The sequence below is a fragment of the Spermophilus citellus genome (assembly GCF_964194105.1).
Source record: "Spermophilus citellus genome assembly, chromosome: 1".
In the NCBI taxonomy this organism is placed as follows: domain Eukaryota; kingdom Metazoa; phylum Chordata; class Mammalia; order Rodentia; family Sciuridae; genus Spermophilus; species Spermophilus citellus.
The window spans coordinates 38,580,496-38,600,386 of NC_138182.1; the positions used below are offsets into that span (position 1 = coordinate 38,580,496).

General features: G+C 38.9%; 1 protein-coding gene across 1 annotated transcript in view; it reads right to left on the reverse strand.

Moving 5' to 3' along the window:
* Positions 1-421: 421 nt before the first annotated feature.
* LOC308649006 (uncharacterized protein) overlaps positions 422-19,891 on the reverse strand; it is a 111,592-nt gene continuing 92,122 nt past the window's right edge. The window contains exon 3 of the mRNA XM_081294278.1: positions 422-3,408. Within this exon, the coding sequence (XP_081150404.1) occupies positions 3,406-3,408 (3 nt within the window). The 3' untranslated portion in view covers positions 422-3,405. The remainder of the gene's footprint in view (positions 3,409-19,891) is intronic.

Sequence of the window (19,891 nt, forward strand, 5' to 3'; positions counted from 1 at the left end):
GTGAGGCACTGGGTTTGATCCTCAGCACCACATAAACAATAAATAAAGATATTTTAAAAAGAAAACCAAATGGAGCTTCTAAAAAAATAAAATAGAAATGTTTTAGAGATGGAAAAATTAAGTATATATTTCTCAATACATTTATTCTATTAATTACATTGCCAATACATTTCCTTCAAGGCAAGACCTATGTCTTTCTCTTTAGCTTCCCAGTTGCTCCCCAGGAATGGGGATCCCACCCCATGGCTTTTCCAAACACTAATTCATTCCAAACTGAGGGAGTGACTGCTACCAATGGACATGTGTGTGTATGTGTGTGTGTGTCTTCATCTATTCTGTGTTGCAATAACAAAAAAACCTTAGGCTGCATATTTGATAAAGAAAAGGTTTATTTAACTCACAGCTCTGGAGATACAAGGGCATGGTGCTGAAATCGGCTTGGCTGTGGTAAGGGCCTCATAAGGATGGCATCATAAAGGAAGGAGTGTGTGCAGAAGAGATCACAGGAAGTCAGAGAGCAAAGAGGATAGTTTTTTCTCTTTTGGTAAGAATCCACTCTAATGGGAACCAACCTGGGTTCTAAGAGAGCTACATTAATCCCTTTCAAGGGTGGCACCCCAATGGCCTAAAAATATTCCACGAGGCCCCACCTCTTAAAAGTTCTACTACCTCTTACATTACCACACTGGGGGAACCAAGCTTCTAGCATATTAATCTTTAAGGGACAAACCATATCAAACCATACCAGTGTGAAACTAAAATTTCCATTCACCCTGACTCTCCTTTTGAACAGCACAGCAATAGCCTCCTTTGGTTGAATTTTTGTTTCTCATTAATATTGATATATATATTCTTTACTTTTTCAAGTGATCAATTCTGTGTGCAGTTATATCAAAAGAGTGAATACATGCCCACTCTTTTAACATTGCTCAGATGTGCTTAGTGGTGAATTCCTGAGCATACCTGTGAATGAGAAGCTAATGTGTGGTGTTACAGATATGCTGTATGAGGTTAAAACATGTTAGATCTGGCAGATACAGGCATTAAGAAGGCGGTGGTAATTAGTGCCAGGCTCCCTGCTTGGAAATGCTGTTGCTAGCATATTTTCCTTCCAGTGAACTCTATTATTATATGCACTGGATTTTGACAGTTGGCTATCTTAAGCCTGAAGGGCAAAAAACATTTTTTTTCTATAAGAAACTAATTTCTTAGAAAATGGCACTGATAGTGGATTTGAAAAACCCTTTTTGGAACTTGCAAAAATCCCAATTCTTGGCGCCCTTTCTAAAAGAGTTTTTTGAGGGTAGCTCCATTCTGTAGATTCAGAGAGCAGGTCTCAGGGTGGTAGTCCTACCCCTCAGGGCACAGGCAATCCTCAGAAACCCTAAGTCCAAAGCAGGAGGATAAGTTTCCAGCACCAAAAAGGGTGTCCTAAATTCACAGAGCACCTCTCAATGCAATCCTCACCTCAGATGCCAGCTCCTACACTGAAGAGATGGAGAAACACCACTCGGTGAGCGATCACAAGATGGTACCCTTTAAAGGGCAATGAACAGACTGGGCAAGGATGGCAGGGCATAGTCAAACAAAAGGGTTTGAGAAACATAGTCCTTACATCAGCGGGGGAACTTCCCAAGTTGTGTGTGGTCTGCACCATGTTTTCCCAATTTATTAGTGCTGTTCGAATATACGGGTAGAATCAACTCAATGTGTGTGCTGGAAATACCAGCCCCCTTTCCAAAACACTCTCTTGTCATCACTTCAGACACTGGCATTCTAATCAATGTCATATTCCAGGGGATAAAACGTCAGAGAAAGAGGAAAAAGTAAAAATCTACTCCTGAAGAACTTAACCACCTCTAATCGCCCTCTAACCTGGGGCTCTTGCAAAGTTACCACCTCCCCCCAAGCAGACTTGCCCCTACTTGGGGCTCATCCTGCATGGGTGAGAATGTTTTCCATGTGTATAATTTTTTCATATGTATGTGTGTGTGTGTGTGTGTGTGTGTATGTGTGTGTGTGTGTGGCAAGTATATAGTATCTGCAAAAATAGAGAAGAGTTAAAAGAGAAGTAAGAGAGTTCAGGAAAAAAAGTGATTAATGCTATCCAGGTGGTGGTGGTAGTGGTGAAAAAAGTCTCACTGAGTGGGTTTTTCAAGGCAGATTTTTCAATCTTACTTCCTTACCGACTAATCCTCTATTCAGAGCATTCCTACAATCATTTACATTTTCAATATTTTTTTATCCCAACCCTAGGACAGCTAAAGACAGCCTGGCTCTGGAGAACCTTACTGTGGTCCTCCGTCGCCTCCCCTTTCTATGGATGCACAACACCTTTCAATGGTTCCATTCTCCTTTAATTTTTGTTCATTCCTTCCCCGCCCCCAATCACTTGCTTCTTCTCTCCCTTCTCTTTCTTAAAAAAATAAAGAGTGCCAGGCACAGTGGTGCACACTTAAAATCCCAGCAACTTGGGAGGCAGGAGGATGGCAAGTTGAAGGCCAGCCTCAGCAACTTAGCAAGAACCTGCCTCAAACCAGTTTTTCCCCCAACCTAGACTGAGTCAATTCATTTCAAAACCTAAACTGAGTTTACACTTTTGGCTTTGCACTGATTCCAGACCATCTCTCTGGTGTATTAAAATATTTTCATTCTTGCTTGTATCATCAGACCTAAAGGAACAGCAGCCCAAGTTCACAAAGTGACCCTGGGCAAGCCTCTTGACCTCTCTGAACAAGGCTGCCACATCAGACAACTCCTGGGGGGCCCCATTCTATATAGTCTACATGAATGGTGCCTCTGCAGTTACACAGTGGCCTCAGCTCTAAATCTGCCATTCTTGATCTAAAAAAAAAAAAAAAAAAAAAATCAGTAGACTGTACCAAAAGCTCTGACTTGAGATCATTTGCACTTTTGATAAATATCCTTTCTATGCTTTCATTCTATAAAATTACTAAGAACGAAATACAGAGGAGGTCGTGTGTGCACCGGGTTTCACTTCGTGTTCTTGGGAGGCTGGTTTAACTAGGTCAACAGTCATCCTGCACTTCCTGTGGAGCACCACTGGCCTTCAAGAGTGTGGGAGAGCAAGCACTGCCACTCTCTGTCACACAGAGAAAAATACTTGTGAGCAACCATGTGCTTCATGCACTCTGAAAATCCCTGAAAGAGGAGAGCTGGCTGACCCCAGTGGATCTCAGCGAGAAGGTGCAGAACAACTGGTCTGAGAGTCGCTGCTATTTGCATTGTCATCTGCTCCAGGTCTTTCTCTTTCAGTTTTGCTCAGGCTGACATCACAGTGGTGAACCACGATTGGTTGTTGCTGAAAAGGCAGGAAAATGTCAGGCATTTCAGGTTAAAGATGAAGCCGAGGGTACTCCATTTCTTCATGTCGTTCATTGTTGTCTACTGGAAAGGGGCAACAAATGAGGAGATAATTCAGTGGGAAGGAATGTGATCAGTGTACTATTACCTAGAAGATTCTGAAGTAGGGAAGAGCTTAGTGAGTTCAAGAAACAAGAGTGTGGGCTGGAGTTGTGACTCAGTGGTAGAGCACTCGCCTAGCATGTGTGAGGCGCTGGGTTCGATGCTCAGCACCACATTTTAAAAATAAATAAATGAATGAATAAAGGTTTTGTGTCCATCTACAACTAAAAAACTAATTAATCAATTTTAAAAAATAGAAGCCAGGGTGGTAAGAGCCAAGTGAGCAAAGAGACATGAGACCAAGAGGGACCAGGTGATGGCTGCATGATACACAGGCCAGGTAAAGGATCTTGGGTTCTATCCTAAGCATAATTCAACATCATTGTCCAACAGCAGAGGAATGGGTTATCAAATTAGGTTATAACCACACCATAGAATTCTAGCCAGCACTGACTCCCAAAATGTGTTCTAAATATTTGTCCATAGAACAGATATCACATTGTTTTAAAAATGATTTTATGTTAAAATTAATTTGCAGCAAATGTCACATCCTCATTTTTTTTCTGAAAGCTTATTAGAATATTGTAGGCTTTGAGAGCACTCACAATAAAGGAATTTGTTTACTTTCATGAATTCCCAAACTTATTTGACCTCAGAGATGTTTTATTTTCCACAAGTAATGTCACTTAAAAATCCCAAGAAACTAGCATTCTTTAAATATCTTTTGGTAAATATTGTTCTCGTCCATTTTAAATGATCCTATATCAACACTAAAGGAAAATGAAAATTATATCATGATTAGATTGCAATGATATGAAAATACGTGTGTGCTAAGGTCATGTTTAACAATTAAAGTATGTTGCTTAAGATAACGGTATTTTCAGTGATAGTATTTCTTTATGAAGTCTTCTTTGACTCTGATATTAAACCAATTTTTCAATTACATTTTTAAATTAGTCAAAGGTTATGAGAGCCAAACTTTTAAAAATGAATTTGAAGTTTTACCAATTCAACGGATCATCCCATGGGCTGCTGCACAAGTTTCACTTCATTAGTGAAACCTCACATCCATTACGATGAAGGGAAAAAAAAATAGTCATCATAATACTAGTTCTAATCACTGGCGCCAGGTTGATCTGATTAACCTCTCTTAATTGGATGAGTTAATTTAAACTAAAATGCAACTGGATTCACCCCATGTTTAACTACAGACATCCGCCATAGGACACATGGAATGTTCTGAAGTCACCTTCCTTTCCCATCACTTCCCAGAAAGTCATTTCAAAAAAAACATTTCCCATACACAGTTCAAAGCCTTTTTTAGAATTTTGGAGCCAGAAATTAAATTATTGTATTTTCGTTCATCCATTTAGCAAATATTTATTGAGTACTCTAGGTTATGCCTAAGAATATAAAAATTAAAAAGACAAAAATCTTTTATTCACCATGAATTCTCCATAGGAGATATATGTGCAAAAATAAATAGATAGATAGATAGATAGATAGATAGAGATATAGACAATGTTATAAGGAATAAACACTGACTCTGGTATAAGTTGGTATAATGCTTGTACAAAGAAGACCAGCCACTTCTTCTTGGCATAAGGAAAATGGGTAAGATGGGCTTCAAAGAGACTGAGACATTCGAGCCACATCTTCTAAAATAAGCATACACTTGCCCAGCAGAGAAGTTGGGAATGACATTCCAGGGAAAGAGAAGAATGTGTATTTAGATGCGTAACCTGGCTCAAGTGCCACTGGGGACACAGTAAGAAGACACAGGAACACCTGCCACAGATACATCAAATAAGATCAAGATTAACAGGGGACCATAAGTTTGAATTTTTAGATGACAACACCCAATATAAAGGCAAAGGGCAGTTTCGGAGAGCTAAGGGGGAAGCTGCAAACTGCAGTGCATTGAGGAGGAAAGGAAGGTCTCCAGAAGCATGCTCCAATGATTTGTGGGACACAGACATTGTTAATTCATGTGATAAGCAGGTGCTTATGATGGAATTCTATTGTGCAATATAAATAAATATTTTGTAATTCTGGACCCAGGTATAGATGATTCGTATGATTGCAAATAAGTCATCCTTTCACTCTTTACAAATAATAGCACCTTGGGGAATGAGATTGATTGATCAAATTATGCTATGTGCCCTATGAATATGGCATAATGAATCCAACTATTGTGTATCATTACAATGTACCAATAAAATAAATAATTGTTTTAGAAATTAATCATACTTTAATAGCAGGTTGCAAATTAATCTTGCTATCTTAGATGAAAATGCTACATGTAAGTAAAAGGTGATTATTAAATTCACTTCAGGTTCAAAAACTCCTAAAGTGCATGGCAGAGAAGCATGCATTCTGAGATCCTTGATGAAACAGAGAGTGGTGTGTGTTGCTAAGGAAACTGCATTACATGTTTGCAGCAGCATTTCTCGAAGGGTTGTGGGATGCTTATTTTCATATGAAGAGTGGTCTGTGTTCAATGGAAAAAAGGCAAAAAGATGGCATTATAAAATGCAAGAACTACAAGGGAACTTCATATCACCCATCCAAGCTCTTCATTCTATGGATGTAGAAACAGAATCAGGGAGGTTAAGAAGATGCCCACAGCTCACACAGTGAGTCAGAGCTGAAACCAAGACAGCAACCCAAGATCCCAGGTTCCAGGAGTCTGCTGTGCTTATTTTCAGGACCCATCCCAAAGGCCAAAACTAAGTCAGAAACAGAACTAAGAAGTCAGTTAAAAGTCAAATCAAGAATACATTTCCCAGGACCGGGGTTGTGGCTCAGAGGTAGAGCGCTTGCCTACCATGCATGGGGCACTGGGTTTGATCCTCAGCACCACATAACAATAAAATGAAGATGTTGTGTCCACCTATAACTAAAAAATAAATATTTTTTTTAAAAAAGAATACATTTCCCTGAGCTGGGAATGGTGGCACATGCCTGTAATCCCAGTGGCTCTGGAAGTTGAGGCAGGAGGTTCAGGAGTTCAAAGCCAGCCTCAGCAAAAGCAAGGCACTAAGCAACTCAGTGAGACCCTGTCTCTAAATAAACTACAAAAATAAAATAGAGCTGGGGATGTGGCTCAGTGGTCGAGTGCCCCTGAGTTCAATCCATCCCCAGTAGCACCCCCCCCCCCGTCAAAAAAAAAAAAAATACATTTCCCTGGGATGCTTTGGGAGAAGGAGGGTCATCATGAACACCAGATAGCTGCCAATCATTTTGCTGGGTGCTATGCAGACATGATAGAAAGTGCAATATATTCTTTTACCATTTTATAGTCAGTCAGTAAACAAATATTTCCTGCAGGGCTACTACCTGCCAAGGACAGTTTGAGACCCTGGAGATTGCAATGAACGAGACAGAGCCTCTTCCTTCACAGAATTACATTCTCGTTGGGGAAGACATAACAAACAAGTCAACTAATGAATACACAAGAGAATAGTCAGTGCTAGGCAGACATCAAATAGGCTGATGTAATAGAGTGTGACAAGAGGGAAGGTGGGAGGCTGGACAAGGCCTCATCTGGAGTAGTCAAGGGAGACCTTCTGGTCTCCACCACTGCATGTTGATAAGACATGCAGTCACACACCAGGCATGAATGTTCTCATGAGAAGACCTGAGGATGGCCTAGCGCCTGCTGTCCAGGGGTGAGGCCAGGCAGCAGCCATGACAGGCATGTGTGTGCCTATGTGCAGAGAGATGCCTGTCCAAGTATCTCCAACAGTACCAAGAGAGAATGGGTGGTGGGGGCAGTTCAAAAGAACTTTCTGAAACAGTTTGCTGCTGTTTTCTTTGGCTTCTATTAGGCTGAACTACTTACTATGCAATGATTCTCACCTTGTGGCCCAACTTCCTTTCCTTTCTCAGGGCTCTAACAATAGTCAATTGCCGCCCCCCCCCCCGCCCCCTTCTAGCCACGTAAATTTTCTTATGTTAACTGGATACCACTGTTCATATAAATGGGCTGAAGACAAGGTGATAGAGTCAACCATTAAGACCCCCAGAGTAATCACAGACACGTCCTGGACCAAGAAAAATAGGGCAGAGTAGTGGTAAGGCTGGTTTAATGGGCATTCCAATAAGCATGAACAGATTGGACTCAAAGTGACTGCAACACCATCAGGATTTCTTAAGGGAAAACAGCAACGGGATGTTGGAATTAATTTGAGGCCTCTAACATTGACAGAGTTGGAAGCAACACAAAACTCAAAAAGTCAATCTGCTCTGGGAATGTTAAAAGGAAACACTTGTTTGGAAAGAATTTTTAAGTGTGAAAAAGAAAGGCTATTTTCGGTGAAATCTGTGAGCAGGGAGCCTGGCCACACAGTGGGGGCTGAGAGAAGATGGAGCACTTGGGGAACTGTGGTCCAGCTCCCAGCAGAAGATGGAGCACTTAGGGAACTGTGGTCCAGCTCCCAACTGTGGCCCAGCACCCAGTTGAGAAATCATGTGCTCTGATTAATGCCTGCAATGTGCCAAATTACTCCCCTGGGGATAGATGGAACTGGATCTTATTCCCATTCTTCCTTTCCTGGCCCCAGCATTCCATGATTTTCTTTATTCCATGCTGACCATGGATGCCCTAAGAACCCCACACCTTGAGCTGAAGGTTTTACAAACCACTTCCTCATCCTCCATTAGTAAATACAGGTTCACATGGACCGTTAACCTTCAGAGAGAGGGTTTCCAACTATATCCAGTATAACTTATTCCCTTAACAGGTCCTCAGACCAGGTTAAAATCAATAGAAGAAGGCATCCACACCTGCCCCAGATCTGCCTACAATGTGTTAATGGTTTCATGTTTTGGGACACGTCTTCCTACTCCTCCTTGGTGTCTGGATGGACACTTTATGCTTTATTTGCCTTGGCTGTGTGTTGTTTAGGAAAATTTGGGGTCACTGGTGGTGAAAGATCATATACTGGTCTACTTAGCCTTCCTGGATAGCTTTTCCTTCCACTTCATAATGTCAGTAGAAGATCCTTAAAAAGTGCTTTTCTCGTGATGGAAAACACCCAGTCAGTCATATCCCAAATTCCACCATCTTGCTATACCCAGGAAGATGAGGAAACAATGATATCTCACCCCATGACACTGAGTTACAAAAGACCAATTCCCATGACTGGGAAAGCAGAAATACATGTGGGAAACCCCAGCTACAGAGAGTGAAGGGTGCTTTCCTACTCTGAAAGCTCCATTTCCCTACCCCCTGATTTGCTAATCCAAAAAGACAAAATTCTCCTTTGCTTCTCAGTGAAAGCTCCTTATAATATATTCCATACGATCTCTGCGCTTGGAATAGTTAAGTTTTTCAGTTAAAGCTAAGGTACCTTTTTGTTCACTGTATTTTAAATGTGAAAGCTCTTTGCCCTTTGAAAAGATCAAAGACAAGAATTTGGAAATTATTTTTATGGTATGATAATAACAATGGATATTTCTTGCTGATGATTCCTCACTAAAGTGAAGAGGAAATTTTAAAAATACTTTAGGTCAGATTTATAGTGTTTATATGTTAATATATTCTTTAGATATAAACATGATATTTCTGGAATCACCAGAAATTGTCACAGTTCAATTTTTACTATTATAGTAGAAAACTATACATTTGCACATATGATAAAATACAATGCAAAATATGGATGTTAAATAGATAAGCAATATCTATAGTGCAAAGAATTGAAGCTTATGAGATCATGTATGTTTAATTTTTGCAATTCACTTTATAATCTAATTTTCTCATTTCAGAGCTCCTGGATCGAAGATACAGAATTTAAAACAATTGGGGCTGGGTGATATAGCTCAGTTGGTAAAGTGCTTGCTTTGCATGCACAAGGCCCTGGATTCAATCCCAACCACCACAAAAAAAAAAAAAAAAAAAAAAACTATGTTAGAAAACATAGTTAGCTGTGTAAAATAATTGTAGCAAATTACAGGTTTTGTTTTTCTAAATATAATGACATTCCATGCAAGCTTAATGGGGATGCAGTCAATCCTCATGTGTAGAATTTGTATTTGCAAATACCCCTACTCACCAAAATGTACTTATAACCCCAATATCAACATAACTCTTTCGTGGACATTTGCAGAACAGCAAAAAATTTGAGTCATCCAATGCACACATTCCCAGCTGAGGTCCAACAAGGCAACACACTGCCCTCTTGTTTAGTTCTTACAGTATAAACAAGTGTTCTCTTTGCCCTGTACTTAATGCCACATTTTTTGAATTTTTGTACTTTCTGTTGGTGGCTTCATTGTTTAAAATGGATGCAGCCATAGTGCTGAAGCATTAGTGTTCCTAAGTGCAAGAAGGCTGAGATGTGTCATATGCAGAAAACACGTGTGTATATTTAATAAGGTGTCTTTATATGGAAACACACACAAAACAAGGTTATGTGTTGATCGGGTGAGGAAACTGTTGTGACCAGAAGCTGGCAGGAACCTAACCCTGTATTTCCCCTAGCAGTACTGGTTCAGTATTCACTAATTCAGCATTCACAGCAACTTCACAGAACATTACCACCATGAATAACAAATATCAACCACATTACATTTCACAATGCCCACATTATCACAAACGTTCTCCACAAGGGCTTCCCACACTGAAAACACAAGGACCACGACTGTGGGAGTCTCAGAACCTAGTCTAGTGTGGCTAATGTGCTTCAAGCTGCTTAGCAGACTGTGCTTCCTACGAGACAGAGGGCCAGGAGGAAGTAGTGGCCAGCAATCCTGGGGGCCTGCACAGGCCTCCTCCACACGAAGCCTTCTAGCCAGAGCTATCACGTGGAGAGCCAAGGGCAGCTCACAGAAGCTGCATCCTGGAAGCCAGGTAAGGATTGAGGTCAGGTTCTGGAAGGCAGAGGCAGGAGAAGCCAAGAGGGGCAGGAAACCAGGCTGGAAGGGAAGGTGGGAAGTCAGGGCTTGAGCAATGACCGAGTTCAGGAGCTCGCAGAGAAGTTGGATGAGGGGATTGTGAACTCTGGGGTGGAGGGCAGGAGAGAGATGCCAGAAGTGCTGATGGGGAGTGGACGATAATGCTGGTTCCTCTGAGGGAAGGGGACAAATCCGTCTCCAAGTCTCCTTTGGGTGTATGAGGATAAGGTGATAATAAAGAAAAATGTGGGCTAGGATTGTGGCTCCGTGGTAGGGTTCTTGCCTCGCATGTGTGAGGCACTGGGCACATAAATAAGTAAATAAAAATAAAGGTCCATCAACAACTAAAAAAGTATTTTAAAAAAACAGAAAGAAATCTTCTTAAAAGGAAAATATGTAGGTTGGTTGATTAGCTTTGTGTTTATTGAAATTCTTGCTTGTCACTGGAGTCCTTAAAAGAGAAACAAATTACTTTGGGGGACCACAGTTTTACTAGTCTCTAGCATATGGTAGTGTTTAGTCATATAAAATGTCTTTTTTGCTTTCTTAAGCTGTAACAAAAAGGGAAACAACTTTTTCTAAATGCCTATTTCCAATGATTACACCAGTCTAGACCTTTTTTAAACTGTTATTATAAAACATCTCAATCATACATCAAAATAGAGACAAGAGTCCAATAGAGTACTATACGCCCATCACCCAGCATCAATCATTTTCAACATCTTAGTTCCACTTTTTAGACCCTTTGTTGGACTTGAGAGAGCTTTTGCATATTTTTTCAACAAGTATTTATTGGGCAACTACTTTTCAGGTGCTGAGATACATATGTGAGGAACTTTTCAAGGGCTGGAGGTACATATGTAAAAGAAGTTTATATACTAGTAAAATAAAGAATAGCTAATTTTATTAGGAGCCACAGGTCATTACTGCTTTAGACACTCTGCTTATTTCATCTAATTCTTGCAACAATTCAATGAGGTACTTTTAGTATTCTCTTTTTTACAGGTGACAAAATGGTAGTATAGAAAAGTTAGGCCACTTGCCCAAGATCACACAGCTACCAAACATTACAGATGAAGTTCAGACCAGCTCCCAAGCCTCTGCTCATAACTGCCACACACACTGCCTGCCTACACCTCAATAAGTCCTGCATCTCCTGAGAATCATCTCTGGAGAGCCCTGGAAATATTAAAAATTACAAAAATTGAGTAGGTGTTAGCTACCCAATCCTTTTATCTCCATTCATATTGGCCCCATATATTCTTTAGGTTTAAAAGCTAAGGCTAATTGTCCTTGATGGTCCTACTCCCTCTTGAAAGGCATGTCTTTTTATAGGTTTTAATTCATATATTATAATGAATAAAAACATTTTCTCTTAATTGTTGAAATCTGTGTTTTCTCCCCTAACTTAGTTAAGAATAGGTGACATTTTTTTTTTTTTGAGTCCTCACCATATGCCAGGAAGCAGGCTGAGAATTTTAACAACTCTGTAAGATAAATAGTATCATCCCACATTGCTGAATGAGAAATGGACACACTGGAGGTTTCACAATCTACCCAAGGTCATGTGGTCAGTAAGTACAAGAACCAGAACTTGACCTTAGCCTACGATCTTAACTACACTACCCCGCCCCAACTCCACCTCAGAGAACTTCTCTATACTATGAAATCCAGAACTCCCTTGTTAGTTCAGCAAACGTACTTAATATATGAGATACAATATATTTTTCAAAAACTTTTTTTAAGTTTTGTATCACGACATTTGGCATTTCAAATTTCATGAAAAATTTCAGTTCATGCTCCCAGTAGCATTAGGAGTATTAGTATTCTGATTAATATCTCATCCTATTTGTTGTTTAAAACTAGAGTCAATCAGTCATGTGAAGTTCAAGTTCTCACAATAAAGGTATTTGAAGACACAGAAAAAAACAAGAACCAGGATGGAAATAACATACTAAAGAAAACATCCCATAATGTAGATCTTATTTCAATTCATAAATGAACAAATAGAGAAGGAATAGTAGAGTGCTTGGCACACAGAAGGTACTTGCTGACTTTGATATAATTGATGAATTTTAAAATCATGTGCCAATAAATTGAAGCCTTCTTCTGAAAAGTAAACTTGAAATCCCATACCTATCTGTATCACTGGAAAGACGGGGTTGTTTAAAATGTTTCATTGCATTATTTTCAAGTCTGGTTTAGAGGCTCTCAGGCCTCTCTGCATATCTTATAGAATTTAGCATATTGTAATCATTTATCCATGTGTCTTTTCAAGAAAACTATAAGCTCCATGCAGGGAAGGATTTCTGGATCATAGTCACTGCTATATTTTTAGCTTTGAAAATTAAATTTCGAAGCTACATAAAACTTGGCATAGTGCCATGGAAATACAAGAAAAATCAAATAAGCTTTGTTGTTGTTGTTGTTGTTCTTTTTAGTTATAAATGACAGTAGAATATAATTAACATATCATATCTACATGGAGTATAAGTTCCCACTTTTGTGGTTGTACATGAGCTGGAGTTACACTGGTCGTGTATTCATACAAGAAAAAAAGGAAAATTATATGTGATTCATTCTAATATCTTTCCCATCCCCATCCCTCCCCTTCCCACTATCTCCCTTGTCCAATCCAGAGAACTTCCCCTTCTCCCCTCAAACCCCGCCTATTGAGAGTCAACACTGGCATATCAGAGGGAACATTCAGCCTTTGGTTTTTTGGAATTGGCTTATTTCACTTAACATGACAGTCTCCAGTTCCATCCATTTACTGGAAAATGCCATAATTTCATTCTTCCATATGACTAAGTAATATTCCATTGTGGATATGTACCACATTTTCTTTATTCATTCATCTGTTGAAGGGCACTAATTTGGTTCCATAGATTAACTGTTGTGAATTGAGCTGCTATAAACATTGATGTGGCTGTGCCCCTATAGTATGCTGATTTTATGTCCTTTGGGTATGTACCGAGGAGTGGGATAGCTGGGTCAAATGGTGGTTCCATTCCAAGTTTTCTCCATAAGGCTTTCCAAAGTGGTTGCACCAATTTGTAGCCCAGCAATGTGTGAGTGCACCTTTTTTCCCATATCCTCGCCAACATTTATTCAAATAAGCTTCATCAAAATGAATGAATGACTAAAAGAGACCTTCTGCTACTGGACAAGACAAAGGAAACTATCTAACTCACTCTGGTACCTGCTTCCCTCAGGCCACAAGGAAACTCAGGTACTTGTTTTTTTGTTTTTTTTTGTTTTTTTTTTTTTTTTTATTGTGGTTTATTCACTGCCCAGGACCTCCCAGAGCCAGAGGTTCTCAACAACTGCTTCTCTTTCATCTTCTCCATCTTCCTAATTTTGATCTTAGTGTACTTACCTAAACCACTTTAACTCCTCTTTACGTGAAAAAGAAATAATAAACTATAAATATACTATAATCTACAATGATTGACATGAATCTAAATTTGCCTACTAGAGAATTTTCTACACATGAAGAAATGGTCCAAATCCTTATTTCTGGCCAAAACTCGTGTATCGGTTTTACTGTCCAAAGAATTACCTTTAAAGTTACTGAATTTTTCACATATGGTTAGATGATTTACACACTGATGATTTGGGAATTACATTGCCCGTAAGTTAACCCTTTTCTACCTAAAATTAAATTTCGAAAGCACCAATAACATTAGGAAATCCAATATCTCCAAAGGCTGTGAGGTTAAACTCATAGCACAAAGGCTAACAACTATAGAAGTGCTCTCTGATCTTCTGGGATTCTTTTATACCAATAAAGTGAAAAAAAAAAGAGAGAGAGAGAAGAAGGAAGACAGGAGAAAGGTATCTCACTTTCCTGAGACTTCTCAACTCTACTGGTGTCTCCTTTTCATTAGTTTTTCACGGGGCTCTGAAATACAGTGCAGAAATGGCATTAGAGAGGACTGGAGCCTATCCTTTTTGGTTAGTGATTCTGACTGGCCTGGGTTCAGGAAGTGAAATCTCACCTGACTCCGGTACTATAATTTCAGTTGAAATTAATCTTTGGATTAAGAGTCTATACTTCTCATCCCTGCTGTTTTGCAGGATGCCAAAAACAGGCTCAGCAATAGAAACCCAAGGTCTGAACACAAACCTGTAGACAGATGCTAACTCTGAGAATGTCACAAAATAGATGTGCTCAGAATCAAGGCACGAATCCTAATCTCAATTTACGACCAACTTGTCTGCAACATCAGCTCTCCGGTTTCCTCACCTGCGGACAGGCACGCCTACCCAGCCAACTTCATCCAGACATTGGGAAGACAAATCGGCAGATGACTTAGTGCTTTGAAAGGTTCAAGCACCTCGCAAATGAAATGCATTAGTATGTGGTCCCCAACACACCCCACTGTACATCTCTTTTGGGACTTCTCTTGCTGATCCCCTCCAAGAAGCCCTCTTAGGCAATGAATGACAAAGCCTTCCCTTTAGATCACTTCTGCAATGCCCTAGGGTGCTGTTGGAAAGGAAAACAAATACTCCACTACATTCGTGGCCAATTCCTCCTCTTCTTTCTTCAGACAAAAAGAAAAATTGCAACATCTGTCACTATTGAGCATTATATCCAATGTTTTGCATTGTCTCATATGATCTGTGCAAAAACTGTCCTTGGTATCTGGAGCCTCATTCTACCAATGAGACTGAAAATAGAGGAAAAAAATCCCGTCATGTCAGAACTTCCAGCATTGTAGCAAGCTGCTTAGAAAGAGAATTTTTGTTCACGGATTGAGAGACTCATTTTTTTTTTTTCTGAATTACCCTTCAAACCACCCCCCAACCCTCGCCCCGCTCAGGGAGCACCTATGAAAATAAATCAGTTCCAGACTTCTCACCCAAAATTGCTCTCAGATTAGAAAGCCATGGATTCCAAAACAAAAGCAGCCCATACAATTTGAAAAAGAGGAGAGGCACACGACAGATAAGCCTGTCACAGTGTGCACAAACAAGTTTGCACTCCCCCACCAGGCCTATTTACAAGTGACCACATAAATTGTGATTTAACGGTCCAGCATGTGGTATAAAATGTCAGCAACTTTCACAGTCTTGAAAACTGTGCCAAAGAAAAGAGGCAGAGAGAGAGAAGTCTGCGCTTTACACCCACACAGCACTGTACACTTGACTTGAGCACCCCGAAAATTCCCCTAAGCATTTTTATCGTTACGTATCACTTGTATCACTCCACAGTTTAGTCAGCTAAACCATATCCTTTTCCAACTTTAGATAAATTGCTTTTTGACAAACTGCACACAGACAAAATATCACGAAGTCCCCAAGTTGTAATCTGTACCCTGTTTTTCTACTGAGATGAGCAAGATTTTCCTATTTAGTTTTTTTTTTTTTTTTGGTTTCTTTATATTTTTTTTCCGTTCATAAGCAGCAGATGTATGTAATATACATATATCATCATTAGTATGTCTACTTTTTCTTTCTTGAAATGTTTCTGGGTTTTATCACTACCTTTGCCCCGATTATAGCTCTGGAAAATTGTAACAAATAAAATTACTGCACAAGGACATATTGGTTTAAAAACAGAGGCTATGTGCCCTTTCTAAATCTCACTATGATAGGTAAGGGTGTAGCTGTATTTTGGAGGGAAAAAAATGAACATAACTGGACTGGGATTGTGGCTCAGTGGTAGAGCACTTGCCTAGCATGTGTGAGGCACTGGGTTCAATTCTCAGCACTGCATATAAATAAATAAAATACAGTCCGTTGACAACTAAGAAATGTTTTTTAAAAAAGCAAACATAATCCAAAAGTGCAAAGGGCTTTGTAATTTTTTTAAAAGTTAGTCAACATATAAACAAGTCCTGTAATATACTATCGAGAAGACAAATTTTATAAACCACTACAAAATATTTAACCATAACTCATTTTAGCCAGACAAATAAGAAGTCAGCTCAGTTTTCTGTGCTATAACAAGATGTTTCTTCTGATGGGAATAGAGTAACTAATACTTTAAACTTATGTCCAGTGGCTATTAATAACCATACTTAAAGCAGAGGAAGGGGGTTGAAAGATGGAGGGGAAAAAGGAGGTCCTGGGGAACAAAATGGACCAAATTATATTGTTCCATTGTGTGCACATACACATATGTAACTAAGAATCACACTATTTTATTAATTATAGTGCACCAATAAAGAAAATGTTAAAGATATATAAAAATCAGAATAACCAAAAAATAAATAAAAACCAAAGAAACAAATTAATGCAAAACAAAAAAGAATTTAAGATGCTAGCAACTTCATACACAGTTGGTTTCAGAAAAAAATACAAAAATGCATTGAAGTTTACACAAGTTATAGAAAAAGAAACATACTTAAGACTGAGATTCAAAATAGAAAAATATGTATAGAGCTCCTGATGATCCTGTACACATTATAGTTATTAAAGTAGCCCCTCAAAAGTATTTATTACACAAATAAGTGTTTACAGCTTTATGACAAGCTAATTAAATTTGGTAATTGATTATACATACCTATGCATGTCTAGGAAGGCTAGTAGGCATTGGTCAAATAAACCAACAAGTGATCAGCGGTAGAAACACACTCCTGATACCTGCTGCCTAACGGTGCCTAGCACATAGCAAGAACTCAGTATTTGTTCACAGATGCTGATGGGTTTTAGCCCTGATGCAAATTTCTTGAGAGAAATGTAAAAATGTTCGATTTCAGGAAGACAGAGTCCTCATTTTATTGCTTTATTTTTAAATTTTCTACCTGACTTTAATATACTATTCTTGAAATTAATGTAACTCAGTTGCAGACTTTATTTTCATATCTTAAGTGTATGAGTTTTACTTTCAGTTTTTACCTAGCAAGATGTACGTCTTGATCAATACACATTAATTCACACAATCCTCTACAAAGTCCAGGGCTTTCAGAATGGTTAAATCTGTAGAGCATCTTAGGGTCTTTGATCATCTTTATGTTCATTATCTCATTTAATGCAAATGACAAACATGTACATGAGAAGGATGGCTTTGCTGTTCACATTCTACAAATGGAAAATGAGCTCCAGAGAATCAAAGTGTCTGGTCAAATGTCACAGGACTAAAAAGTGACAAAACGGGGACTGGGAACCAGGTTCCCTTGGTTAAAAACCATCTACACAGTGCAACAAAACTACAACCACAAGGCTAATCACCCAAAAGTTATTTCTACTATACCTCCAGTCATTCAACCATATCTATTCAGTCCCTACACGTGTCTGACACTGAATTAGACAGATAAAAGCACAACCAGCCTACACGCTTTTTCAGAACTTCGCCTGACTCTTTCATCTTATCCTCATTTCCAGGAGTTACCTGGGCTTTCCTATTTAAATTGTCCAAAATAAACACAGCAACAGCCTGAAGTCATAACATGCAATTGCTGCCACTGTGATGAAGGCATTTGAAAGTACATTTTGGGGAAAGTTTCTGAGACTGACCTTGAATCCTTGGTTAAACTAGGGAACCATGATTCTGCTCTGCTCAGAAAACATGATTCAGTGATACAGTCAGATTGTATATTTAGTATCACACTGATTATTTTCCCCATTGTCTGAATCCAGCTAGACCACAAATGTGACTTGGCAGGCTCCTTTCATCTGACCTTTCCGAGTCCATGAATGTCAGTAGATTTCCCCCACTCACCTACCCAGGTCTGAAATCTAAGCAGCACCATTTACAGAACTGATTTCCAGAGACCTGAGAATAGCATTCTTATCCAAAATTTCTCTTTCTTAAATATCACCATTGAGTTTTATTTGTTTACATTAGATAGTGCTCTCTTCGTTCAGTTTAAGAATGCAAATGCTATTAGAAGACATAGTCTAAGAAGCTTCTATTGCCTTCACGGAAATTTGTTCACTACGCGAGCATTCCAGAAAGGGAGAGAGAAAGGGCGACCTATTTTAAATGGGGTCCTGAGAAGGAGAATCCTGTAGAACATTCAGAGGCAGAACAGGACAGTAGGGGAAGGCTGCCACAGGTAACTCTCTGGCTTCACAGTTTTGCCAAGGAACTCTGAAACTAGGTATTCTCTTGTCTCCTGAAGACAATTTTTCTTCCTTTTGCCTTTCATTTTTTTTTAATTCTTGGGGTAAAAATTATCCAAACAAAATTAGGTCAGTTTCTCAAAGAAATATCTGCACCCCTGTGTTCTTGACATTATTCACAACAGCCAAGATATGGAAACAACCCAAGTGCCTAACAAGAGATGAACAGACAAAAAAGGTGATGTGTGTGTGTGTGTGTGTGTGTGCATGAAAGAAGGAAATCCTGTCATTTGTGACAACGTGGATGAAACTGGAGGATATGAAGTGGAAATAAGCCAGACAAATACTGTATGATCTCAGTTATATATGGAATCTAAAATGTCCAACTCATAGAAACAGAAAGTAAAACAGTAGCACCAGGGACTAGGGAGTGAGGGGAAGTGAAGAAACGTTGACCAAAGAGCACAAACTTCTGTTATAAGATGAACCAGTACAAGCTCTGGAGGTGTAATGTATAGCCTAGGTGGTGATGGATTGTTTGTTCATTAACTTGATTGTGGTCATCTTTTCACAATGTGTACGTATACTAAATCATCATGTGGTGTGCTTGAATATATATATGATCTTTGTCAAATAAATATATTTAAAGAATGATTAAATAAATGAACAAATTTTTTTAAAGTTCTCCTATTAGGAGAGATGGAGGAATAATTTTAAGTAAGAAAATTATTCCAGTTGGCCTCTAGGAAATTTCTACCTGAGCACATTATCATCAAATCAATCATCACTCCCAAAGCCCTCCCTTAAACACCTTCCCACAAATATTCACTTTTTCCACAAATCCACAATTCAGTCTAACACACTTGGAACTATTCTTTGTCTTCTTCATATCTCATCTGTCACTGAACACTGACTTTTCACCCTTCCAATCATCTCATTTGTTTTCTTCCCTGTGACATCATTCTTTCACATCGCATATGGAATATTATAACAGTCACCACAAGATTTTTTTTCCCTGCCTCTGGTCTATTGGTTTTCCACCTTGGATTAACCCCAGGGAAATTTTTTTAAAAAATACAGATTCCTAAGGTCCACCCTCAGAGATTCTAATTTAATTGTTCTGTGGTATAACCTGGGAATTAGTGTGTTAGGGTATTTTAATTACAGTAAAATACATGATACATAAAATTTATCATCTTAGCAATTTTTAAGAGTGCAATTTCATAATATTAAGAACCTTTGCACTGTTGTACAACCAATCTCCAGAACTCTTTCATCTTGCAAAGCTGAAGCTCTATAGCCATTAAACAATAATTCCCAATTCACTCCCCACAACCCCTGGCAATCACCATTCTACTTTCTGTCCCTGTGAATTTGATTCTCTATGAATTCTACTTATATGTAGAATCATACAGTATTTGTCTTTTTAGGTCTGACTTCTTCACTTAGCCTAATGTCCTCAAGATTCATTCATGTTGTAACATAAGTCAGAATTTCTTTCTTTCCCATCACAAGCATATAGCATATTTTGTTTACACATTCACCAAGAATG